This window comes from Hyperoodon ampullatus, assembly GCF_949752795.1.
Source record: "Hyperoodon ampullatus genome assembly, chromosome: 2".
In the NCBI taxonomy this organism is placed as follows: Eukaryota; Metazoa; Chordata; class Mammalia; order Artiodactyla; family Ziphiidae; genus Hyperoodon; species Hyperoodon ampullatus.
In genome coordinates, this window is record NC_136915.1 from 15,971,930 (window position 1) to 15,996,650 (window position 24,721).

General features: G+C 41.9%; 1 protein-coding gene across 1 annotated transcript in view; it reads left to right on the forward strand.

Annotated features, from left to right (window-relative positions):
• The first annotated feature begins 8,337 nt into the window (after window positions 1-8,337).
• MICOS10 (mitochondrial contact site and cristae organizing system subunit 10) overlaps window positions 8,338-24,721 on the forward strand; it is a 34,848-nt gene continuing 18,464 nt past the window's right edge. The window contains exon 1 of the mRNA XM_079725729.1: window positions 8,338-8,455. Coding sequence (XP_079581855.1) covers window positions 8,392-8,455 — 64 coding nt within the window. The 5' untranslated portion in view covers window positions 8,338-8,391. The remainder of the gene's footprint in view (window positions 8,456-24,721) is intronic.

Here is a 24,721-nt window from a genome sequence, read left to right on the forward strand (position 1 = left end):
AGAGTTGAAGGGGGAGTGGAACTGTTCTCAAAAGGCTTTGAATGCAAAGTTAAGGAGCTAGGTGTTTATCCTATAGGCAAGTGTGTCCAAGTGAGAATCAAGGTCAGTTCATTTAAGTTTCCACTGAAAAATGTATTCCAACCAGGACCTCTGAATCAGCATTTGTTCAGGTGGTCTAAACATGTCCATAAAGGAAGCAAGAGAAACCAGCATTGACAAAGGAGCCAAAAAGCTTAGAAAAACACGTGTCCTTGAGAAGAATCTTCCAGGCCTGTTCAGGAAGTTGATGGGAGAAGGTAGTCTTCCCCAAAGCCACTGCTTGAGAGTTTATGTATCCCATGATGTGGTAACTGGGGGTTGGAAATGGGATTTCAAAACCAACCCAACAGGAAGAACAGGGAAAAGTTGGTGTTCTTTTTTGGTGCCCTCAGGTCAGCCCTACCTGGCTCACCCTCTTCCATCTCTTTTTTTTTTTTTTAGCGCTAATGAACATGTTTTCTTTCTTTTTAAAAAAATTTATTTATTTATTTATTTATTTATGGCTGCGTTGGGTCTTTGTGGGCTTTCTCTAGTTGCAGTGAGTGGGGGCTACTCTTGGTTGCGGGTTTCTCGTTGCAGTGGCTTCTCTTGTTGCAGAGCATGGGCTCTAGGCACGCAGGCTTCAGTAGTTGTGGCACACAGGCTTAGTTGCTCCACAGTATGTGGGATTTTCCCGGACCAAGGCTCAAACCCATGTGCCCTGCATTGGCAGGTGGATTCTTAACCACTGCGCCACCAGGGAAGTCCCCTCTTCCATCTCTTGACAACCAATGTTGTAAGGTCAAGGAGGTCAGTGAATGTGGGAGCCACCGCCCTCTGCTGGAGGGACTCGTCTCATCCCCAGACCTGTATTTGACTCCAGGTCAATAGTTTTCAACCTTATTTGAGAATCAGAAGAAAGCTATAGACTCAAAGAAAAAAAGATATGCACTCCTACATAAAGATTTGCATAGTTTCAGGGATTCATGGAAAGACCCTCTGAAACACATCCATCAACCTGCCAGGTAAAGTTGTGACTTTAGAAGCAGACAGACCGAAGTACAAATTCAGGGCTGAGACACCCACCTCTCTGGCTGTGAGACAGAAGAGAAATTAAGAAGAGGCTACCCAGTCTATTTTCTGCCAAAATGCCGCTTTTTCTCCGTGGATCCCATGTTAAGAAATATTTTCTCTACCAAAGAGATTGCATTGGCTAAGAAATCATTTTTGCATTCCCTAACTTTTTATTAACCCACAGAATAGACAAGTGATATCCAGTTACCCCATAATGGCTGCGTTCATATAATCCAGGTCAAAATCAAAGGTCACTTGACATTAAGTTAGCCAGGGGAGCTCTGTAGTGGAAAAATGTCTGATTGATTTTGGTTGGCCCTTGAAATATTAATACTCAAGATATGATGATTACATTTGTACCAACTGTCACTCACTTAGTTCACGTGCTTAAATCCAAACCAATTCAGTGATGCTATTTGCCTCAAATTCACGCTCTCTCACACATCCACATCAAATGCAGGTAATGGCAGAAAATGCACCTTCAGTTGCACCTTTTCAAGTGTTCCCTTTAAGGTCAATTCAAACATATGGTTAAAAAAAATATTGGCCACAAAGCTACACTGAAATCCACTCTGGTTGTTACTCTTAACTGGTGCTTCACACTGGGACCCTCAGGCACTAAAGACAGGACCGTGTGAGAACATGGAACATCAGCCAAGCACCACTGAGTACCCGGCATGGATAGTGTTGGAGAGGTAAACATGAAAAAGACATCGTTCCTCCTCGTCCTTCCTTCATTCATTCAAGAAATATTAAATGTTTCCAATGTACCAGACACTGCAAGGCACTAGGGATATAGTGATAATGAGACAAGTCAAGTCCTTGCTTTCATGGAACTTACTGTCTGGTGGGAGAAGCTGGGTTGGGTGATGGAGGGGGAGAAGGAAGGAGTAAATAGAGAAGGTAATTGCAAATTGTGATATGCTCTAGGAAGGAAACAAAGGGGGTGGGTGGAGTTAGGTAGGGAATGGAGGCGGAGCAAGGGCCTCTCATAGGTTTAGGGTCAGGGTCCAGGCAGGAAACACGTGGTCCACTCAAACTGGGAAATGGAGGAGAGTTTGTAAAGTTACTATTTACAAAGTGAGAGGAATGATGTAATACCCCGGAGTTAGGAACAGTGGGAGCCATTGCCAGCATTAGGCCCATTTTTTTTTTTAGAATTTCTTCGTTTAAAATAAATAAATAAATTTATTTATTTATTTATTTATTTATTTATTTAGGGCTGTGTTGGGTTTTCGTTGCTGCGCTCGGGCTCTCTCTAGTTGCAGCAAGCGGGGGCTAGTCTTCACTGCGGTACGTGGGCTTCTCATTGCAGTGATTTCTCTCGTTGTGGAGCATGGGCTCTAGGCACGGGGGCCTCAGTAGTTGCGGCACATGGGCTTAGTTGCTCCGCGGCATGTGGGATCTTCCTGGACCAGGGATCGGACCCATGTCCCCTGTCCTCGTGCCTCTCCGGGGCCAACAGCGCGGTCGCAGTCTCTGTCCTGCTGCAATGTGGCCTCATCTTTTGGCCTGGCCCGGCCTGCCGCCGATGTCCATTAAGCTGGATCTGAGCTACACGGGAAGAAGCAAATCAAAGAATCTGAAGAGAGCTGATGGGGAGGCCCATCTGAGGGGAGCTGCTGTGGGTACATCACTACCAGTTAGCGGCAGAGTAGTCGGGGGTCCAGCTCTCACGATTTCCAATCTGGTGTGGTCTCTGCTAGTTTAGTTTCCTAGGGCTGCTGTAACAAAGAACCACAGACTGGGTAGCTCAGAACAGCAGGAATTTATTCTCCCTCAGTTCTGGGGGCTAGAAGTCCAAACTCAAAGTGTCGCAGGGTTGGTCTCTTCCTGGTGGCTCAGAGGGAGACTCTGTCCATGGCTCTCTCCTGGCTTCTGGGATTGCTGGCACCCCCTGGCACCCCTTGGCTTTGCAGCCACAGAACTCTGATCTCTGCCTCCATCCTCACATAGCCATCTTCCTTCTGTATCTGCCTGTCTCTCTACAACTCTTCCTCTTCTTATGAGGACACCAGTCATTTTGGATTTTGGGTTCCCCTTGTTCCATTATGATCCGATCTTAACTAACAACATCTGCAATGATCCTATTTGCAAATAAGTTTACATTCTGAGGTTCTGGGAAGGGCATGAATGTGGTGGGGGACACTATTCAACCCAGTACACCTGCTTCAAGGTAGCAAAGCATTAAGTTTGCAAAGTGTCTCTGTCATCCTCTCCTCTTTCAGGGACCCTTTCATTCAGTTTGAATCCCCCATTCCTGCTATTATATATTCAGAACACATGATCTAGTAGCTTAATCACTTGAAAGAGCAAGGATTACCCCAATAAAATGCCACTACACACCTATCAGGTTGGCAACAATTTTTGAGTGTAATTTTTTTTGGTTTTTTTTTGCGGTACGCGGGCCTCTCATTGTTGTGGCCTCTCCCATTGCGGAGCACAGGCTCCGGACGCACAGGCTCAGCGGCCATGGCTCACGGGCCCAGCCGCTCCGCGGCATGTGGGATCTTCCCAGACCGGGGCACAAACCCGTGTCCCCCGCATCGGCAGGCGGACTCTCAACCACTGCGCCACCAGGGAAGCCCTAGAGTGTAATTTTAAAAAATCAACTCTTGGCGAGGATGTGGAGCAACAGGAGTGATTATACACTGCAGTGAGGATGTAAATCGGTACAGTCGTTCTGGGCTGAAGTTGGCAATATCTAATGAAGCTGAAGATAAACAAACCCTATTGCCCTCCTTAGTTACATATCATATAAAAATGTATGCCGATATGCACCAGGATATATGTACAAGGATGAGAAACCTTCTTGGTAATAATATCCAGCTGGAAACAACCCAAATACCCATGGAGAGTAGAAAAAATAAACAAATTATGAGCCAAGACATGGAAGCAACCTAAATGTCCACCGACAGATTAATGGATAAAGAAGATGTGTTTTATATACACCCCCCCACACACAATGGAATATTACTCAGCCATAAAAAAGAATGAAATAATGCCATTTGAAGCAACATGTATGGACCTAGAGATTATCATACTAAATCAGACAGAGACGAATACCATATGATATTACTTATCTGTGGAATCTTAAAAAATGATACAAGTGAACTTATTTACAAAACGGAAAGAGACTCAAAGACATGGAAGACAAACGTACGGTTATCAAAGGGGAAAGGGGAGGGGATAAATTGGGAATTTGGAATTAACAGATACACACTTCTATATGTAAAACAGATAAACAACAAGACCTACTGTATAGTAGAAGGAACTATATTCAGTGTCTTGTAATACCCTGTAATGGAATAGAATCTGAAAAGGAATATATATAAACATATATAGATATAGATATAAAACTGAATCACTTTGCTGTACACCTAAATCATCGTAAATCAACTATACTTCAATAAAAAAAAAATCATGGATAGATTATAACGGAATACTATATAGCAATGAATCGAGAACGGACTATACATGCAACAACATGGATGAATCATAAGGCATAAAAATGAGCAAAAGAAGTCAAATACCATAGAATACAGACGGTATGATTCTATTCATATAAAGTTCAAAACCACGCAAAATTAAACCATATTGTTGAAGGATGCATAATCAGATAACAACACTTAAAGAAAAGCAAGGAAATGAATAACATAGAAGTCAGAATAGTGGTTATGCTGGCAGGGAGGGAGGGGATATGATCTGGCAAAGGACACACCAGGGAGTGGGCTTCTGAAGTGCTAGTAGTGTTTGTTTTACAATAATTTATGTGTCATGCTGTATTTATGTTTTTAGCACTTTTTTGTATGCTTGTTGTATTTCACACATATGCATGTTTTTAAAAACAACAGCAACAACAACAAAGGACAGCCACCTGGGCTTTGGAAACAAACAAGGAAGCTACTTAGTAGCTGCTTGACTTTGGACACATTACTGAAGGGGCAAGATGATATAAGACCCCTCTTAGAGAAGATATGAATCAAAAAATGTGAATCTCCCTTTAAGAAAGGAATTAGTTCTTAATTGAAGGGAAACTGAAAAAATAATACTGGAATCTAAAAGACCTTTATATATGCAGGTGCTGTGCTGTAAAATATTCTAATCTGTGTTGTTAATGAAGCTGGATTTACAACCTAGTAAACTAAACAAAGAGTTTATGTTCAGTTGATTAACCAGTCGAGGCTAAAATCTATTCTACTTAAGTGACAGTTTTTTTCACTTTTCTTCTATCCAATGTAAAAAGATACTAGCTCTCTTACTGTGAAATTGCTTTATTACAAGACTCTGTGTTTACCCATTTGAAACGCAAACTTCTATCTTTGTGAAATTTGCTCCATACAATTGGGAGAAGTCCTAATGATGGTAATAATAGCTTACACAAAGGGTTCAAATTAGGAACAAAGCAATTCTTTAGGCAGTTTGTAGTTACTAAAACATTTTGACATGACACTATCATTCTTTGAAGACTTCCTTACTTTGTGATACAAGAAGATATTCCAGGGTCATCTTGAATTTTCCCTGCTTGAGCCCTGGAGTCTTAGCCAATTTTCCAGGGAACCCTGGGTCCTTTAAGTAGAGGATGGTATTTAGAAGCCAAGATCTAGGTTTGCTTATTGCTACTGGTATGTCATTGCTTTTAGGCCCCCTCCACAGACAGGATTGGGAAACACACACACACACACACACACACACACACACACTTTTATATGTATCTCTATTACATTAAATACCATGAGTTCATACTGATACACTCAATTCCAATCCAACAGCAAAGAATTCTTTCACGCTTTTTCCCTTTCCATGTTTGTAACTCCCTTCTCCAGCATTGAGAAATCTATTTTTAATCATTTTGAATGTAACTAAGTTTACAGTGAGTGTCTTGCTGGGGTTTTTTTTTTTTTAATTGCTGTTTAAAAAAATATTTTTCCCACTTGTATTGGTCTTTGTTCTCTAAGAACTATAAAAACTCCAGAGTTTCCATTTATTTATTCATTCAATCAAGATATTTATCAAGCAAACACTATGTGTCACATAATGTTCTAGGGGTGGGGCTACAGCAGTGAATAAAGCATCGTATTGGGAAAGGAACCACGGAAAGAGAGAATAATAGATACAAACTAGGAAAAAGCTGGGATCTGAATGCAGACAGCCTGGCTCCAGAATTCATGCTATACCATCTGCCTCTGATTGCTCTCGTAATTTGCTCTCTGCCTTCTACAAAAATTCACAACTCTCTTGAATCCAATAAAAATGCCTCTGCCAGTTTCTAAATCTACACAATGCAGAGCCTCGTGCATCTTCCACATTACTTAACTTCTCTGAGACTCAGTTTCCAAATCTGCGAAAATGAAGATCCTAATCTCAACTTGCTGTGAGGATAAATTAAAGTACGTGAGATGCCTGGTGGTATTTGTGACACATCATTGGTATTTAGTGAAGTTAATTTTCCTTCTCTTTTTCAACATAAATGCTACACTATAAAGTTCTCCCAGAACAGAGACTTTTTTTTTTCCTCTCTCTAACTCAACTGATCAGCCAGTCAATCATTTATATATTCATTCTTACATCCATTCGAAAAGCAGTTATTGAAAATCCAATATATACTAGGCTCTCTCCTGGTCATCAGGATATAGAAATGGCACAGCCCCTGTTCTCAAGGAGCTCACAGTCACATCCAAGAGACACACAAACAATTACAATATAGTCTGATATGTAGTTCAGATGCGAGCTGGATGAAGGATGGTCATGTCATGGAAGAAGGCTTCCTGAAGGAAGGGGCTCTGTCATAGCAAGGACTAGAACAGTGATTCTGCTGTTAAAGATGTCAAGAATAAATAAGTATATGGGTGAATGAATTCAATTCAGTTCATTTATTTCATAGAAGATCCTACTGTCCAAGGCCTTGTGCTCTGAACTGGGAGTGTGCAGATGAAGAAGGGGCAGCTCAGGCCTTTAATGAGCTTCTAGTTTTACTGGCAGATACAAACATCTGTAAAGAGATGTTTCAATACAATGTAGAGAATCCTGTGGGGTAGGTGAGCTCCTGCGACAGTAAGAAGATGGAGGGAGGCTCCATGCTCTATTAGTGGATGGATGAAAGGGGGCTCTAAGTTTTATTAGTGTAGGTTTCCTAGAATGAATTGTTGCAGCTTGAATATAACCAGTAGATGAATAGGAGTCATTGACAGCTTCTAATCAGAGGAATAATAGAGTCAAATCTGTATTTGTTGGTAGGATGGAGGATGGAAACGGGAAGGGAAAATTAAAGGACACCAGCAAAGAGGCTGAATTATGAATAGGAAGCTTGATCTGGAGATAGAATTTGGCACTGTTTGCAATTACTCAGGGAGAGTATGTAAAGAGGATTGATGGAACCCAGCGAACCAACACTCTTAACTAGCTGCAGAGAAAAACAGCCCTGGATGGACCCCCTAAGGAGAAGAGTCGGAAGAGGATAATTAGGAAAGACTGGTGTCCTGGGAGTCAAATGAATAAAGAGAAGGCGGAGACAAGGAGGATCAGGAAAGAGAGAGCAGTTGTGTCCAATGCTGTACAGAGATAAAAAAGCGTCCACTTTATTTGGCAATAGGTTACTTTTCTTTTTTTTAATATTTATTTACTTATTTAGGCTGCGCCAGGTCTTAGTTGCTGCACGCGGGATCTTCCTTGCTGCCTGAGGGATCTTTCCTTTTTAGTTGTTGCAGGAGGACTCTTAGTTGCGGCATGCACGTGGGATCTATTTCCCCGGCCAGGGATCGAACCCCGCCCCCTGCAATGGAAGCGCGTCGTCTTACTTACTGGACCACCAGGGAAGTCCCCGCAATAGGTGACGTTTGCCAGAGCAGTTTCTGTGTTAGTGGTGAAGGCGGGAGTTCCACTGCAATAAATGAGTGAATGAGGGAGAAGAAAAAGCCAAGATGAGTAAATTAATGAATAAATCCAGCGCTGTGCCCTCACTTGCCCTGGGAATTTCCAAGGCCAACGTCGGGAGTTGGTGTTGTGGAAGGACCTTCCAGACAGGGCTCTGGATGCCGCCTAGGAAACCTGTCCGCCTCGCAACCCTTAGGTAGGCGCGGCTCCAAGGTCAGGGTCACCTCTGGCCTCCTGGCAACCCGTCACCTTGACGACCAACTGAAAAAAACCGGAAAGTACGGAAGCTGTCAGATCATCTCGCGATATCTGGCGGGCCGTCGTCGGCCTTCCGGGCCTGGGAACGGAGGCGGCTCTCGCGAGACTTGCCTGGGGTTTGAGCGCGGGGCCCGACGGTCCGGAAAGCTGGAACTGCGGGTGGGGAACATGTCGGATTCAGAGCTCGGCAGGAAGTGGGACCGGTGCTTGGCGGATGCCGTCGTGAAGATAGGTAAGGGGTTCCTCGTCTCCGGCAGGCCCCACCCGGAGCCGATAAGTTGGCTCAAGGCTCCGCTGACCCGGAGGGCGGAGGAGAAGTCCCGTGAGAGGTCTGGCCGTTCGGCCTGTTCCAGCCCCTCAGGCCAGGGAGAGCTGCCCGGGCCCGGGCGGGAGGTCACTACGGCGGCTGGGGACGCGGGCTCCAGGAGCCTGGGCGGCTGCCCGAGGTGGGAGGGGTGGAGATGCAGCCCCGAGGAGGTGGGGGTCGGGTTGGCAGGTGGCAGGAGAGTTGGGGAGCTCTGCGAGTTGAAGCAGTATGCAGGGCGCAACCTTGGGCTGGAGGCTGGAAATTCTCCTCCCTCGTGTCACATCTCTCGCACGGGGCGTGCAGCTTGGCCTGGAGGCCACATTCCTCCTCTGCTGAATCAAAAGTGCCCTCTAAGAAGGTCATCGGGAGCATTTTATAGATACTGTCAGGCTTTAACGTGAGTTGTTGTCATTCCCGACTTGTAACCTGGTTTATAGGCATCAGATTAGTCTGGGGTCTGAAATCCGAGACATAGCGATGGTGATCTGGAATAAGAATTGCCTTGGAAAGTAAGATAGTGATTGGTAACTTTTCATCCCTTAGTGTAACTCGGTGTAGCCTTTTAACATGTGCTCAGGGACGACACAAAAATTATGAAGTCACTGCTTGGAGGGGAGAGGGAAAGAGGGAAACTCACTAAGTGCCAGACTCTGTGCTTGGTGTGCAACTTAATACATTATTTAATACAAGTCATGAAATTGAGAGTCAAGTGAAGGGATTTGCCCAGGGCCTAATCAATGGCAAAGTTAGGAATTTAACCCAGGTTTTCTGGCTTCAAGTACCATACTTTTCTTTGATACTAATTTTTATTATCTAATTTTGATATTTTTGTATGGAAATCTTAACAAAGTATTTAAGAGGATTTAGGATTGTGCCCTTGAATGAAAATATTGGAAAAGAAATAAAATTATAAGGTCCTTGAGAGCAGGGATGTTTTCTGGTTCATTCACTGCTGTATCCTCAGCTCCCAGAAGAGTGCTTAATAAAAAATGTTGAGAATGAATCAGTAAATGAAGTAATTTATCACAGCTACCCCTTCATCCTCGAATTCACCACTTACCGGCTGTGTGATTTCGGGCAAGTTATCTAACCTCTCTGTGCCTGCTTACTCATTTGTAAATTGGCAATAATATTGCTATCTCACAGAGTTGTTTTGAGGATTAAATGAGTGAGTTTATATAGAGGCTTCCTTAACTATGAAATGGTGATAAAGAGATAGATTTACCTAAAAGGATTATGAAGACTGAAGGACAGAAAAGTACACAAGATACTTGCACAATGCCTGGCACTTACTATATTCAGTAAATGGTGGTAGTAATAATTGTTGATATTGATACTGTGCCACTGCTGATCACCTGAGGCAGTAAGTAGTTGTGTCATTCATGAGTGGGACATTGGTGGGGCATACACAGGTGGAATAATTAAATGAAGCATGGTGATATATGATTACAGATAAAAACTAAAATAAGTTATTCAGACTTTTTACTGTAGAGCTATTATTATAAATCAAGTAAATGGAGTGGTGGGTTGGGGGAAATGGGCCTTTAGTAGAGCTTTGGATAATGACTTGGACTTGGATAGTCAGGGAGAGTGGAAGAACTTGAGCAGAGGCTGGTTGAACTTTTATGGTGGAGGAATTGAAGCACGGAGAGGTTAAGTGGCTAGAAGTGGAGGAGCTGGGGTTAGAACCCAGGCATTCTAATTTCAGCACCCCCCTACTCCCTAAGCAAGGCTGGTTTGGGTGGAGTCAGAATTGTGAATTACCTTAGACAGATTCTACCTTATCTTGAAGGCTTTTGAATTGGCTTTGGCTTTTTCACATGCATTCTGCATATTCAGCACCTCTGTCTTAAAAAATCTATTACTTTCAGCTCCTAGGGCTCAGTAAGTCGAGGCTAGTAGGGAATCATGAGATGGTTTTTTTTTTTTTTTTTTTTTTTGCTGTACGCGGGCCTCTCACCGCTGTGGCCTCTCCCGTTGCGGAGCACAGGCTCCGGATGTGCAGGCTCAGCGGCCATGGCTCACGGGCCCAGCCGCTCCGCGGCATGTGGGATCTTCCCGGACCGGGGCACGAACCTGCATCCCTTGCATCGGCAGGCGGACTCTCAACCACTGCGCCACCAGGGCAGCCCCCATGAGATGGTTTTAAGTAACAAATATGTACTGAGCTATGGGCCAGTCAGTGGGCAGATAGGGAAAGAGAAGGCATTTCAGTGCCCTCAACAGGGAACTTATGTGATGTAAATGGAATTTTGGTATGATTGTCCTGGCGGTGTTTTATATAGAACAAATCAGGAGTAGAGGAGGCTAACAGTACTGTGAATGTGAAGTGATCAAAGTCTGAACTGTTAGACCAGAAGGGAATGGGTCTATTTGAGAAACTTCAAACTTTTCCCCTCATTTATAAAAAGGAGACAGTAATACCCACCTCCTGGGCCAGCACAGTGCCAAGTACATAGTAGGAACTCAATAAATGCTATTTTCTTTATCTTCTCTCCAACTTGGTTAACTTTGCCTCATTTCATTTCTTATAAAGATGACTCCAAGGTTAGAACTTGGTTAAGTGGTGATGTCATTGATCAGAATTTGGAAGTAAAGCAGGCGGGGTGCATGTGCACCTCATTATACTAAGTTACATATGAGACTTGGTAACTGATCATGTGAGGTGGCAGGAGAGAGACTGTAGTGAGAAAAAAGCTCATAATTTTGATTGTTTTTCTGCTTACATGGTTGAATTTGTATTGAGAATGATAATGAGGTTGAGAAGAAGTTTTTAATTTTGAGGGAGAAGCTGAGTTCAGATTTCGAGGGGGTTGTCCCTGAAGTAATGGACGTAGAGAAAGGGCATATGAGAAATGAAGCATCGAAGTGTAATTTTGGGGGACTTTCGTCTAAGAAGTATTTGAGACTATGGAATGAACACTTTTTTTTTTTGGCTGCCTTAGGTCTTAGTTGCGGCATGCAGGATCTTTCGTTGTAGCACGCGGGCTTCTCTCTAGTTGTGGCGCATGGGCTCTAGAGTCTGCGGGCTTAGTTGCCCCGCGGCATGTGGGATCTTAGTTACCCGACCAGGGACTGAACCTGCATCCCTTGCATTGGAAGGCAGATTCTAAACCAGGGAAGTCCCTGGAATGAACAGTCTTCTGTAGTGAGTGTGTTAGTTCCTATTCCTATAGGCAGTGAGGTTATAGAACTGTTTAGAAGTTATAGAACTCTTTAGAAGTTATAGAAGTTATAGAACTCTTCAGAAGCAAGCTTCTTTGGCTGCTTGCTTTTCTAGTGCTTCAAAATGGAGATGGAGACTCAGGAACGGCAGCCTGCCATAATAAGATAGAGGTTTTGTAGAAGATGTAGGCAGGGAAGAAGGGCCAAGGCAAGCTTTCAGCTGCATGTTGATAATTTTTTTTTTGTTTGTTCTTCAGCCTATTAGATAATTTCATATTCTCTGGCTTCAGAGAGACTGAAGGGAGGTCAAGGTGAATGGACAGCTCCCTTGGTGAGCACTTCTCTGTTTGGCACCTTATAACTAAGTGTTTTCATTCTTTTCCCACCGATTTGCTGAAAAATGACTATTTTAATCACTCGTGTTTAGCCTAGATATTGTACAGCTGAGTTAAAGAGCCCTCATAAGCATGCACTTTAGGCACAAGTTGTTTTAAAAATTGTTCTTCGAGGATTTACTCTGAAGCTTGAGTAATGTTCTCGTATGATTTTGTCCTATAGGAAGAGCTACATTTATTTATAAATACCACCCCTCCTTTCCTATCATAGGGAAAGCAGTTTTATTTCCCCCATATTCTGGTTTTAAAATATCTATTTATTTGTGTATAATAGGAGTATGTGGGTTAGAAGATTTCTAATATGGTTTGACCTGGTACATTGAGCTCATTGACTCAAAGAAACAAAACAAAACACATGCCTCCCTGTAATAGGCACAATAGGCCATTATTTGTTAAACATGTTTCTCTCTTCTTTCACTTCTTGTTCCTTTCTTTTCCTTTCTTCCCCTCAGATTTTTCCTTTCTCCCTAGTTCATCCATAAGGTTTGAGACTGTCTTTTAAAAATAATAACATTGTTAGCATTTAAGAAGTTCCTAGGTGTCCTGCTTATTCTCCATCACGTCACTAAATTTTTTTAAAGCTTTTTAAAAAAATTAATTTAATTTATTTTATTTTTGGCTGTATTGGGTCTTCTTTGCTGTGCGCCGTCTTTCTCTAGTTTCAGCGAGCGGGGGCTACTCTTCGTTGCTGTGCCTGGGCTTCTCGTTGCAGTGGCTTCTGTTGCGGAGCACAGGCTTTAGGCATGCGGGCTTCAGTAGTTGTGGCATGCGGGCTCAGTAGTTGTGGCTCGCAGCCTCTAGAGCGCAGGCTCAGTAGTTGTGGCGTATGGGCTTAGTTGCTCCACAGCATGTGGGATCTTCCCGGACCAGGGCTCGAACCCGTGTCCCCTGCACTGGCAGCCGTTTTTTTTTTTTTTTTTAACACCTTTATTGGAGTATAATTGCTTTACAATGGTGTGTTAGTTCCTGCTGTATCACAAAGTGAATCAGCTATACATATACATATATCCCCATATCTCCTCCCTCTTGTGTCTGCCTCCCACCTTCCCTATCCCACCCCTCTAGGTGGTCACAGAGCACCTAGCTGATCTCCCCGTGCTATGTGGCTGCTTCCCTCTAGCTATCTATTTTTTTTTTTTTTTTTTTTTTTTTTGTGGTACGCGGGCCTCTCACTGCTGTGGCCTCTCCCGCTGCGGAGCACAGGCTCCGGACGCGCAGGCCCAGCAGCCATGGCTCACGGGCCCAGCCGCTCCACGGCATATGGGATCCTCCCAGACCGGGGCACGAACCCGTATCCCCTGCATCGGCAGGCGGACTCTCAACCACTGCGCCACCAGGGAGGCCCCTAGCTATCTATTTTACATTTGGTAGTGTATATATGTCCATGCCACTCTCTCACTTCGTCCCAGCTTACCCATCCCCCTCCCTGTGTCCTCAAGTCCATTCTCTACATCTGCGTCTTTATTCCTATCCTGCCCCTAGGTTCTTCAGAACCATTTTTTTTTTTTTAGATTCCATAAATTTTTGCGTTGGCATACGGTATTTGTTTTTCTCTTTCTGACTTAACTTCATTCTGTGTGACAGTCTCTAGGTCCATTCACCTCACTACAAATAACTCAATTTTGTTTCTTTTTATGGCTGAGTAATATTCCATTGTATATATGTGCCACATCTTCTTTATCATTCACCTGTCAGTGGACACTTAGGTTGCTTCCATGTCCTGGCTATTGTAAATAGTGCTGCAATGAACATTGTGGTACATGACTCTTTTTGAATTATGGTTTTCTCAGGGTAGATGGCAGGCAGATTTTGAACCACTGTGCCACCAGGGAAGCCCCACTAATTTTTCTTAATAGCTCCTATCACCATCTGGAATTTGCAATTTGTTTCTTTACTTGATTGTCCCTCCCTAGAATGTAAACTTCGTGAGAACCAGAGACTGTTTTGTTCACTGTTGACCCCCAGCCCCTGGGATAGAGGAGACATACAGTAACTATTGTTAAATGAATGATATGTGTTGCTGAGAATTTTGTAGACTCTGTTCTCAGCCTGTATCTGCTACTCAGTGTCTTTATTAACTGAATGAATTAGCATTAAAATTTTAAAAGTCCAAGTAGGGTACATTTCATGTGAATTTCTGCCAGTTCACACTTTGATCATGTGTCCTTGTACTCTTGGAACTTTTACCAACTTTTAATTTCATCTGGGCATGTAAATTATTGTCAGTAATCTTAATAATAAAGTAGTATTAGAAATATTTGGGAGTAGTCAACCAAGAAACATAAACCAGAGTGTACTTTTTTATTTAAACAAGTAGAGCATGATGTTGGTTTAAGTGGTACTGCCAAAGCCTTATTGCAGGAAATTAAAAAGGAGTGAAGAATATTACGTTTTATGAATAGCATGTTCCATTAGTTTATGAGAATGCGTCATTAATGGTTTTTGCTAATTTTATGAATTTATTTTTGTTTTATCAGATTTATTGAATGCTCTGGTTTTCTTTCCCACTCTGCTCAAGGGCTGTGCCATTTATTGATATTTTTCCTTGTACATACTGAGTAGTTAGTCTTGTGTGTACCCACATGAATAAGACACACATTCTTGCTAATGAGAATAGGAGGCATAGTATTGCGCTAACACAGGAGTCTTAATAGTTCTGGGACAGAGCTGATGCGCTCACCTTTGCTTGTCACTCGGACTGGATGGGAGGTTTTATCTATTTTCTGTTTCCCAGGGGAAATAAGATCCTAAGAGATGAGAAAATCAGAGTTTATGAGACTTATGGAGGTCCTTCCCTGCAATTTGAGACTATCTAAGCCCTGCGAGTGTAGGTCATAGGAGCATTGTCATTGCCCTTAGAGTGCTGTTACAACTCACTCTCGAACGCAGAAGGCCTGTGCTGGCAGGCTGTGACCTCATGACCAAGTTGATGTCTGTGTGGCAGAGGCTATGGCCCCAGATTTGCTGGAGGAAGCTTTGAGGAGAATCTCGTTCCAGTACTTTGTGGATTCATTTGGAGGCCTTGGGAATCCTTAATGTGAAAAAACTGTGAAATTGGCTATGTCCCTTCTCCCCCACATTTCACTCCCACTTTGAGACCAGAGTAAGGAATATCTAGTCTTTTAAAAAAATTTTTAATTAATTAATTTATTTTTGTCTGTGTTGGGTCTTAGTTGATGTGTGTGGGCTTTAGTTGCGGCGAGTGGGGGCTACTCTTCGTTGTGGTGCACGGTATTCTCATTGCAGTGGCTTCTCTTGTTACAGAGCATGGGCTCCAGGTACACAGGCTTCAGTAGTTGTAGCAGGTGGTCTCAGTATTTGTGGCTTGCGGGCTCTAGAGCGCAGGCTCAGTAGTTACGGCACACGGGCTTAGTTGTTCCGCGGCATGTGGGGTCTTCCTGGACCAGGGCTCGAACCCGTGTCCCCTGCATTGGCAGGTAGATTCTTAACCACTGCGCCACCAGGGAAGTCCCAGGAATATCTAGTCTTAATAATCCATGTATTGGCCAGAAAATCTAAAAGAGGGGAAAGAGATGTCATGGTTGGGAGAGGGATTGACCAATGCCATGATACTTTCCTGAAAAAGGCTGTCCTTGCAAGCCAGGTGTATTAAGCATAAGGAAAAATGCAAGCCATGGACATTTATAAGCAGCCCCTAGAATGTATTCCATTTAATGGACTGTGGTAGCATTCACATGCCTTTCCTTTTCTTTTGCCTGATTTTTTGCTTTAGAAGTAAATGTACCAATAATTACCTCTCTGTGCCTCAGTTTCCTCAACTATAAAATGGTAGTTGTTTACAAGTGATGATAAAATGAGATAATCTCTGTACAGTGGTTAGTACATTACCTGTACTTGGTAAATACTAGCTGCAGCCATGTGAATGAAGGATAGCAATCATAAGTTAAAATAACACATTTGCTCCTATCATGGCTACTGTAGGTGGTATGGAAGTCCGACAATTGGTATTCCAGTTTTACATACATAGTAGTAATAATTAATGTATACTTCTCTAAGCAATTTAATACCAGGCATTGTGGAAATCTCAGGGGAGGGGTGCACAGATGAATAGGCACTGGGCCTGCCCTTGAGGGGCTTACCTTCTTGAGGAATGTGAAAAGGAAGTGGAGACTTCAGAATTCCATCTTAGAGAATTCCATCTTAGGTGCTTAGTAGGTGGACCGGGTGGAGGTCTGCATTTCAGGTCTCAGAAACTGTCCAGGCATCATCCCAGAGGAGAGAGAGACTTTGGCTCCTTCAGGGAGTGATGATAATGGCTACCATTTATTGAGCACTTACTATGTGCCAGACACTGTGCTAAGCATGTTACATTATCTCATTTAACCCTCATAGTCTTGAGGGGTATTTTCCCTCAATATATATATTTTTAATTGTGATAAAATACAAATAACAAAATTTACCAATTTAATTGGGGGGATAAATTAGGAGTTTGAGATTAACATATACACACTACTATATATAAAATAGATGAACAACAAGGATCTACTGTATAGCACTGGGAACTATATTCAATATCTTGTAATAACCTATAATGGAAAAGAACCTGAAAAAGTTTTATATATATATATATATATATATAAAACTGAATCACTTTGCTGTATACCCAAAACTAACACAACATTGTAAATCAACTATATTTCAATAAAATTTTTAAAATTTTAATTTAAATTAAAACATTTTTAAATTGACCATCTTAACCATCTTTAGGTGTACCACTAAGTGGTATTAAATATGTTCACAGTGCTGTACACTCATTACCATCGTCTATCTCCATAACTCTTCATCTTGTAAAACTGAAACTCTGTACCCAGTTAACAATAACTCTCTACTCCTGCCCATACCTCCCAGCCCCTGACAACCACCACTCTACTTTCTGTCTCTGTGATTTTGACTACTCCTAAGTACCTCATGTAAGTAGGATCATACAGTATTTGTCTTTTTGAGATTGGCTTATTTCACTTTGTATAATGTCTTCAAGGTTTACTCTTTATTTATTTATTTAGGCTGTGTTGGGTCTTCCTTGCTGAGCGCGGGCTTTCTCTAGTTGCGGCTGGTGGAGGCTACTCTTTGTTGCGGTGCGCGGGCTTCTCATTGCAGTGGCTTCTCTTGTTGTGGAGCACGGGCCCTAGGCCTGCGGGCTTCAGTAGTTGTGGCTCGCGGGCTCAGTAGTTGTGGCTCGCAGCCTCTAGAGCGCAGGCTCAGTAGTTGTGGCACATGGGCTTAGTTGCTCTGCGGCATGTGGGATCTTCCCGGACCAGGGCTTGAACCCATGTCCCCTGCACTGGCAGGCGGACTCTTAACCACTGTGCCACAAGGGAAGTCCCATCTCTATATATTCTTGATATTAATCCTTTATCGGATCTGTGATTTGCAAATATTTTCTCCCATGTATGTGGGATACCTTTTTGCTCTGCTGGTATTATCTTTTGGTGCACAAAATTAAAAAATTTTTATGAAGTCCAGTTTGTCAATTTTTTCTTTTGTTGACTGTGCTTTTGGTGTCTGAGCAGCAAAAATCTCGTTTCTCATCTACTCTCATACTGACAGTACTTCTGATGGCAGATGTGTGGGTTTTCCACACCAAGATATTCTCTGACACCAGCTGGGTGCTCCATTACACAATTCAATTCTGACAGTAACAGGATAGCACAGACCCTATGAGTTAAGGGCTTAGTCTCCTAAGACTCTCACTTCAGATGCCAATCAGAAATCCAGATTGTTACCTACGCTTCTGACTGACTGGCTATGAATCAGGTTCCCATGATTCCCTCTTAGGGTTCAATAATTTGTTAGAATGGCTCACAGAGCTCAGGAAAACAGTTTATTTAGTAGATTACCAGTTTATTACCAAGGATACTAAAGAATATGAATGAACAGCCAGATGAAGAGATACATTTGGTGAGGTCCTGAAGGGTCCCAAGCGCAGGAGCTTCTGTTTCTGTGGAGGTGGGGTGCACCTCCCTCCTGGCATGTAGCCCTCTTGGCATGTAGAAGTGTTCACCATCCTGGAAGCTCTCAGAACCCCATACTTTGGGGATTTTTCGAAAGCTTCATCATGAAGGCATGATGAATCATTAACTCAATCTCCAGCCCCTCTCCCCTTCTTGGAGGATGGCGGATGAGGCTAAAAATTCCAAGCGTGACTTGGTCGTTCTGGTGATCAGCCCTCATCCTGAAGCTGTGCAGGAGCCCATCAAGAGTCGCCTCATTAGAGTAAAAGACACGCCTATCACCTAGGAAGTTCTAAGGGATTTAAGAGCTCTCTGCCAGGAACTGGAGGCAGAGACCAATATATGTATTTGTATGATTTCGTATCCAAGAAATCACTGCCAAATCCAATGTGGTGATGTTTTTGCCCTGTGTTTCCTCTTAGAGTCTTATAGTCTTACAGGTTTTTGAGCTGTATTCAGTTAATTTTTTTTTTTTTCCGGTACGCAGGCCTCTCACTGTTGTGGCCTCTCCCGTTGCAGAGCACAGGCTCCGGACGCGCAGGCTCAGCGGCCATGGCTCATGGGCCCAGCCGCTCCGCGGCATGCGGGACCCTCCCGGCCCGGGGCACGAACCTGCGTCCCCTGCATCGGCAGGCAGACTCTCAACCACTGCGCCACCAGGGAAGCCTTACTCAGTTAATTTTTGTATATGGTGCCAGATAAGGAGAGTCTGATTTCATTTTTTTTGCATGTGGATATCCAGTTTTCCCAGAACCATTTGTTGAAAAGACAGGCCTTTCCCCACTGAATGGTCTTGGCACCCTTGTCAAAAACCATTTGACCATATATGCAAGGGTTTTTTTCTGGGCTGTCTATTCCATTGGTCTATCTGTCTGTCTTTATGCCAGTACTACACTGTTTTTTTTTTGACCGTGCTGTGCGGTTTGAGAGATCTTAGTTCCCTGACCAGGGGTTGAACCCGGACCCACGGCAGTGCAAGCTCTGAGTTCTAACCACTGGACCACCAGGGAATTCCCAGTACTACATTGTTTTGATAACTGTAGCTTTGTAGTAAGTTTTGAAATCAGGAAATGTGTCTCTTGGTTTGTTCTTTTTCAAGATTATTTTGGCTATTCAGGGTCCCTTGAGATTCCATATGAATTTTAGGATGGGTTTTCTATTTCTGCAGAAAATATCATAGGATTTTGATAGGGATTGCATCGAATCTGTGGATCACTTTGGATAGTATTGACATCTGGTAGCAAATAATATTCTATGGTATGGATATACCACATTTTGTTTATCCATTTATCAGTTGATGGACATTTAGGTTGTTTACACTTTTTCACTATTATGAATAATGCTGCTGTGACCAAGTACACCAGTTTTTATACGGACATATGTTTTCATTTCTCTTGGATATGTTCCTAGGAGTGGGATTACTGGATTGTATGGCTCTTTGTGTAGCATTGAGAAAAACCATTAAATGTTAAGCTGAAGGGTGACGTGGTTGAATGTCTGATTTCAGAAAGATCCCTGAAGTATTATGAGAATGAATTGGAAAGGGCCAGAATGAGGGCAAGGGGTGTATTAGTATATTATTGCAAAGTCATGTCATTAGTGAAATGATCAGGTTAGAGGAACCCAGAACTAAGATGGGGGCAGAAGGAGTGGAATGGAGATGGATGTAATGGTGACAGTACAGCAGTTATGTTTACAGAACTTGAAATGCAGGCTCATGAGCAGGAGTTGTCCGGGGGATGTCAAACCTACATAAATGGAGAGCGGAATTGCGGTTGACAAGTAGGAGAGGCAGGAGGGGAGCCCAAGTAACATTTTGCAGTTTATTAATTTCTGATATGTCTTGAGATTTGTCACTGGTTATATGCAGCTCTGTCAACAGAGATGAAAGTTAATGCTTTGCCATACATTCATCTTCATGAAAAGAAAGGGTTTGGCCTTGTTCCTTCCTTGATAAGAAAGTAGGACAGTAAATGATTTAGCAGCTGACCTACCTTAGAATTAACCAGCAGGTTTTGTGTATTCATCCGCTGATCAATTGCGTATAGTTAAATTGATTGTTTAAGACCATTTTAATGTTAAAAAATACTATACTGGTCAACTAATCTATAACAAAGGAGGCAAGGATATACAATGGAGAAAAGACAGTCTCTTCAATAAGTGGTGCTGGGAGAACTGGACAGCTACATGTTAAAGAATGAAATTAGAACACTCTCTAACACCATACACAAAAATAAACTCAAAATGGATTAGAGACCTAAATGTAAAACAGGACACTATAAAACCCTTAGAGAAAAACATAGGAGGAACACTCTTTGACATAAATCACAGCAAGATCTTTTTTGATCCACCTCCTATAGTAATGGAAATAAAAATAAACACAAATGGGACCTAATGAAACTTAAAAGCTTTTGCAAAGCAAAGGAAACTACAAGCAAGACGAAAAGGCAACCCTCAGAATGGGAGAACATATTTGCAAACAAATCAACAGACAAAGGATTAATCTCCAAAATATATAAACAGCTCAAGCAGCTCAATATTAAAAAACAAACAACCCAATCAAAAAATGGGCAGAAGACCCAAATAGACATTTCTCAAAGAAGACATACAGATGGCCAAGAAGCACATGAAAAGCTGCTCAACTGCTTAACATCACTAATTATTAGAGAAATGCAAATAAAAACTACAGTGAGGTATCACCTCACACCAGTTAGAATGGTCATCATCAGAAAATCTACAAACAGCAAATGCTGGAGAGGGTGTGGAGAAAAGGGAATCCTCTTGTACTGTTGGTGGGAATGTAAATTGATACAGCCACTATGGAGAACAGTATGGAGGTTCCTTAAAAAACTAAAAATAGAATTACCATATGACCCAGCAATCCCACTACTGGACATATACCCAGAGAAGACCATAATTCAAAAGGACACATGCGGGACTTCCATGGTGGCGCAGTGGTTAAGAATCCGCCTGCCAATGCAGGGGACATAGGTTCGATCCCTGGTCTGGGAAGATCCCACATGCCACGGAACAACTAAGCCCGTGCACCACGACTACTGAGCCCACGTGCCACAACTACTGAAGCCCGTGCACCTAGAGCCCGTGCTCCGCAACAAGAGAAACCACTGCAATGAGAAGCCTGTGCACCGCAACCAAGAGTAGCCCCTGCTCACTGCAACTAGAGAAAGCCCACGTGCAGCAACGAACACCCAATGCAGCCAAAAATAAAAAAACAAACAAAGCAAACAAAAAGACACATGTACGCCAATGTTCATTGCAGCACTATTTACAATAGCCAGGTCATGGAAGCAACCTAAATGCCCATCGACAGATGAATAGATAAAGATGTGGTACATATATACAATGGAATATTACTCAACCCTAAAGAGGAATGAAATTGGGTCATTTATAGAGGTGTGGATGGATCTAGAGACCGTCATACAGAGTGAAGTAAGTCAGAAAGAGAAAAACATATCGTATATTAACGCATATATGTGGAACCTAGAAAAATGGTACAGATGAACCGATTTGCAGGACAGAAATAGAGACACAGATGTAGAGAACAAACGTATGGACACCATGTGGGGAAAGTGGTGGGGGTGTGGTGGTGGTGGTGGTATGAATTGGGAGATTGGGGTTGACATGTATACACTAATATGTATAAAATAGATAACTAGTAAGAACCTGCTGTATAAAAAATAAAGTAAAATACAAAAATTCAAAAAAATAAACTATACTGAAAGAGGCCATTGAATAGTCATGGAAAAAGAAAGCAAATTACTGTTTTTCTTTAAGTATCAGTTCATCTCATAAATGTGGGTTACCGCAAAGTATTGGTGGCTCACCAAAAAGTGCCTTTTGGTAGCCTGTGTTTGCAAACTGATACCTCTCCATTTCATGGAGTGATATCAATTAGGCTAAACTAAAATACTTCAAAGGTTTTTGGTTGTTTATAGGTTTGGGTTTCAAATTAGTACATGTTAATTGTTGAATTAGTAGCCGTATTTTGTTTGTTATATGTATTTATAAACAATGTTTGGGAGCAGAAATCCTTTTTCCATTTGCGGCAGCAATATGACTAATGGAACATTGTGATCTTCCTAGAGGAGAATTTTCTGTTAGTATTGTAGAATAATGTAATTAGGTACTATGTGGAACTTGAAAACATAGTTAAATTTCTGTTTTGGCTGTGGTTTTATGCTTTCCTAAAATGTGGCCTGAAACAGTTTATTAGTAAATATGCTGAATTACTTTTTCTGGCAAGTGCATTTCAGTGTTGAATCCAAGGGAAAATACAAATATTTACTTATAAAAGTCGTTTGGTGTGGTAATATTTTTACCACAGCCATTGACCCACTAGTGAAATGTTAGGGCATTGCTAGATTGGATCCTGTTTATTTAAAGGCCAAGAGAGGGAAAGAGAGAGGAAGTTAACATTAATTGAATACCTGTTATGTGCCACCGTATTTGGCACACTAATATATTATCCCTTTTTTTACTCTCCTAGCAATTCAGTGAGGAAGTTTATATTATCTCTTTTTCAGCAAGAAAAACAATGCTCAAAGATACTTGTAGAAACTGAGAAGTTCATTTAAAAATCCACATGAAAATGTAAACAATCCAGAACAAAGTGATTTTTTTTTTTTTGGCTGTGCCCTGAGGCATGCGGGATCTTAGTTCCCCAACCAGGGATCGAACCCTTGCCCCCTGCAGTGGAAGCGCAGAGTCTTAACCACTGAACTGCCAGGGAAGTCCCCAAAGCGATTTTTTAAAAGAAAAACAAAGTTGGAAGACATTACCTGATTTCAAGACCTACTGTAAAGCTTCAGTAAACAAGACAGTGTGGTGTTGGAGAAGGGTACACGTATAAATCGGTGAGATTGGCTATTGTCTAGAAATAGACCCATAAATATATTGTCAATTCATTTTTTTTTTTTTTTTTTTTTATTTTTTATTTATTTTTATTTTTTTGTGGTATGTGGGCCTCTCACTGTTGTGGCCTCTCCCGTTGCGGAGCACAGGCTCCGGACGCACAGGCCCAGCGGCCATGGCTCACGGGCCCAGCCGCTCCGCGGCATGTGGGATCTTCCCAGACCGGGGCACGAACCCGTTTCCCCTGCATCGGCAGGCGGACTCTCAACCACTGTGCCACCAGGGAAGCCCCTGTCAATTCATTTTTGACAAAGATGCCAAAGCAATTTAATGGGGAAAGGAAAATCTTTTCAAGAAATTGTGCTAGAATAACTGGGTATCCATAGAGAGAAAAAAAATGAACCTCATTATCATACATAAAAATTAACTTGAAGAATCACAGACATGTAAAAGCTAAAACTAAATATTTCTAAAAGAAAGCGTAGGAGATAAATCTTTGTGACCTTGAGCTCAAAAAGATTCCTTAAAAAAAAAAAAGATTTCTTAGGTCACAGAAAGCAAAATCACAAAGAAAAAAATTGATATGCTGGATTTGATCAAAATTTAAAACTTGCTCTTTGAAAGACACCATTAAGAGAACAAAAAAAGGCAAGCCACAGAATGGGAGAGAATATTTGCAATACATATATCTGATAAAGGACTTGTTTCCAGAATAAAGCATTTTTAAATTTCATCATAAGAAGACAGTCCATCTAAGAAAATTGGTAAAGTGTTTGAAAAGATTCTTTGCAAAAGAAGTTATACTAATGGCAAATAAGAACATGAAAAGATGTTAACATCAGTGGGCGTTGGGGAAATGCAAATTAAAATCATAATGAGATCCCCCTATACACCCATTAAAATAGTTTAAAGGACTGACAACATTAAAGGTTTTCTAGGATGTGGAGCAACTGGAATTCTTGTACACTGTTGTTGGGAAAATATAATGGCACAATCATTTTGTAAAACTGGTACTTTCTTATAAAGTTAAACATACCATCTATTCATTCTACTCCTGGGTATTTATTTACTCAGGAGAAATGAAAACATATGTTCACAAAAAGTCTTATATATATGTCCTTGAAAGGTGTCCTTGATAATCATAAAGTGAGAAAAGCAAATTTTAGAACATCATGTGTGATAAACGATCCTACTTATATAAATGGAATGATAAACAATAAACTTTATCCAAATTACTTCTTGGAATGATCATGATGATTGGTGGGGAGGATCATTAACTTTGCTCTTTTTATGATGTGAGGAAATAAATGTGAGAACAATTTCTGTTCAAAAGATTATTTACTGAGTTCATTTGTTTCCTACAGTTGAGGACTATGAATAATCCTTAAATAAATATGTTAAGTCTAGTTTTGTTATTTAATAGGTTAGTTTAAATAAGCTTTTCACTAACTTTGAAATTATACTGGTACCTATAAATGAAGTTTCTCATTGATTGACAGGTTAATGGGATTTGCTCTTGGTGTGGACATGATGTCCCATTGTTGCTTTCCTTGTTTGGCCCCAGTTGAATAACTTCCATGAATACATAGACTTACAGAATGATAGATTATTAGAGCTGGAAGGAACCTTAGGGATTCATTTGGTCTAGTGGTTTTTAAATGTCTTCCAAAGTACCCTAGTGGTTGCCACTGGCGGAGGGAGGCTAGGTACAGAGCAGAAAGGGAAGGCCGAGCAAGTGGATTTCTAGTCAGGCTTTCAGCCCAGTCCCCTCCCCCTGCCCGAACAGA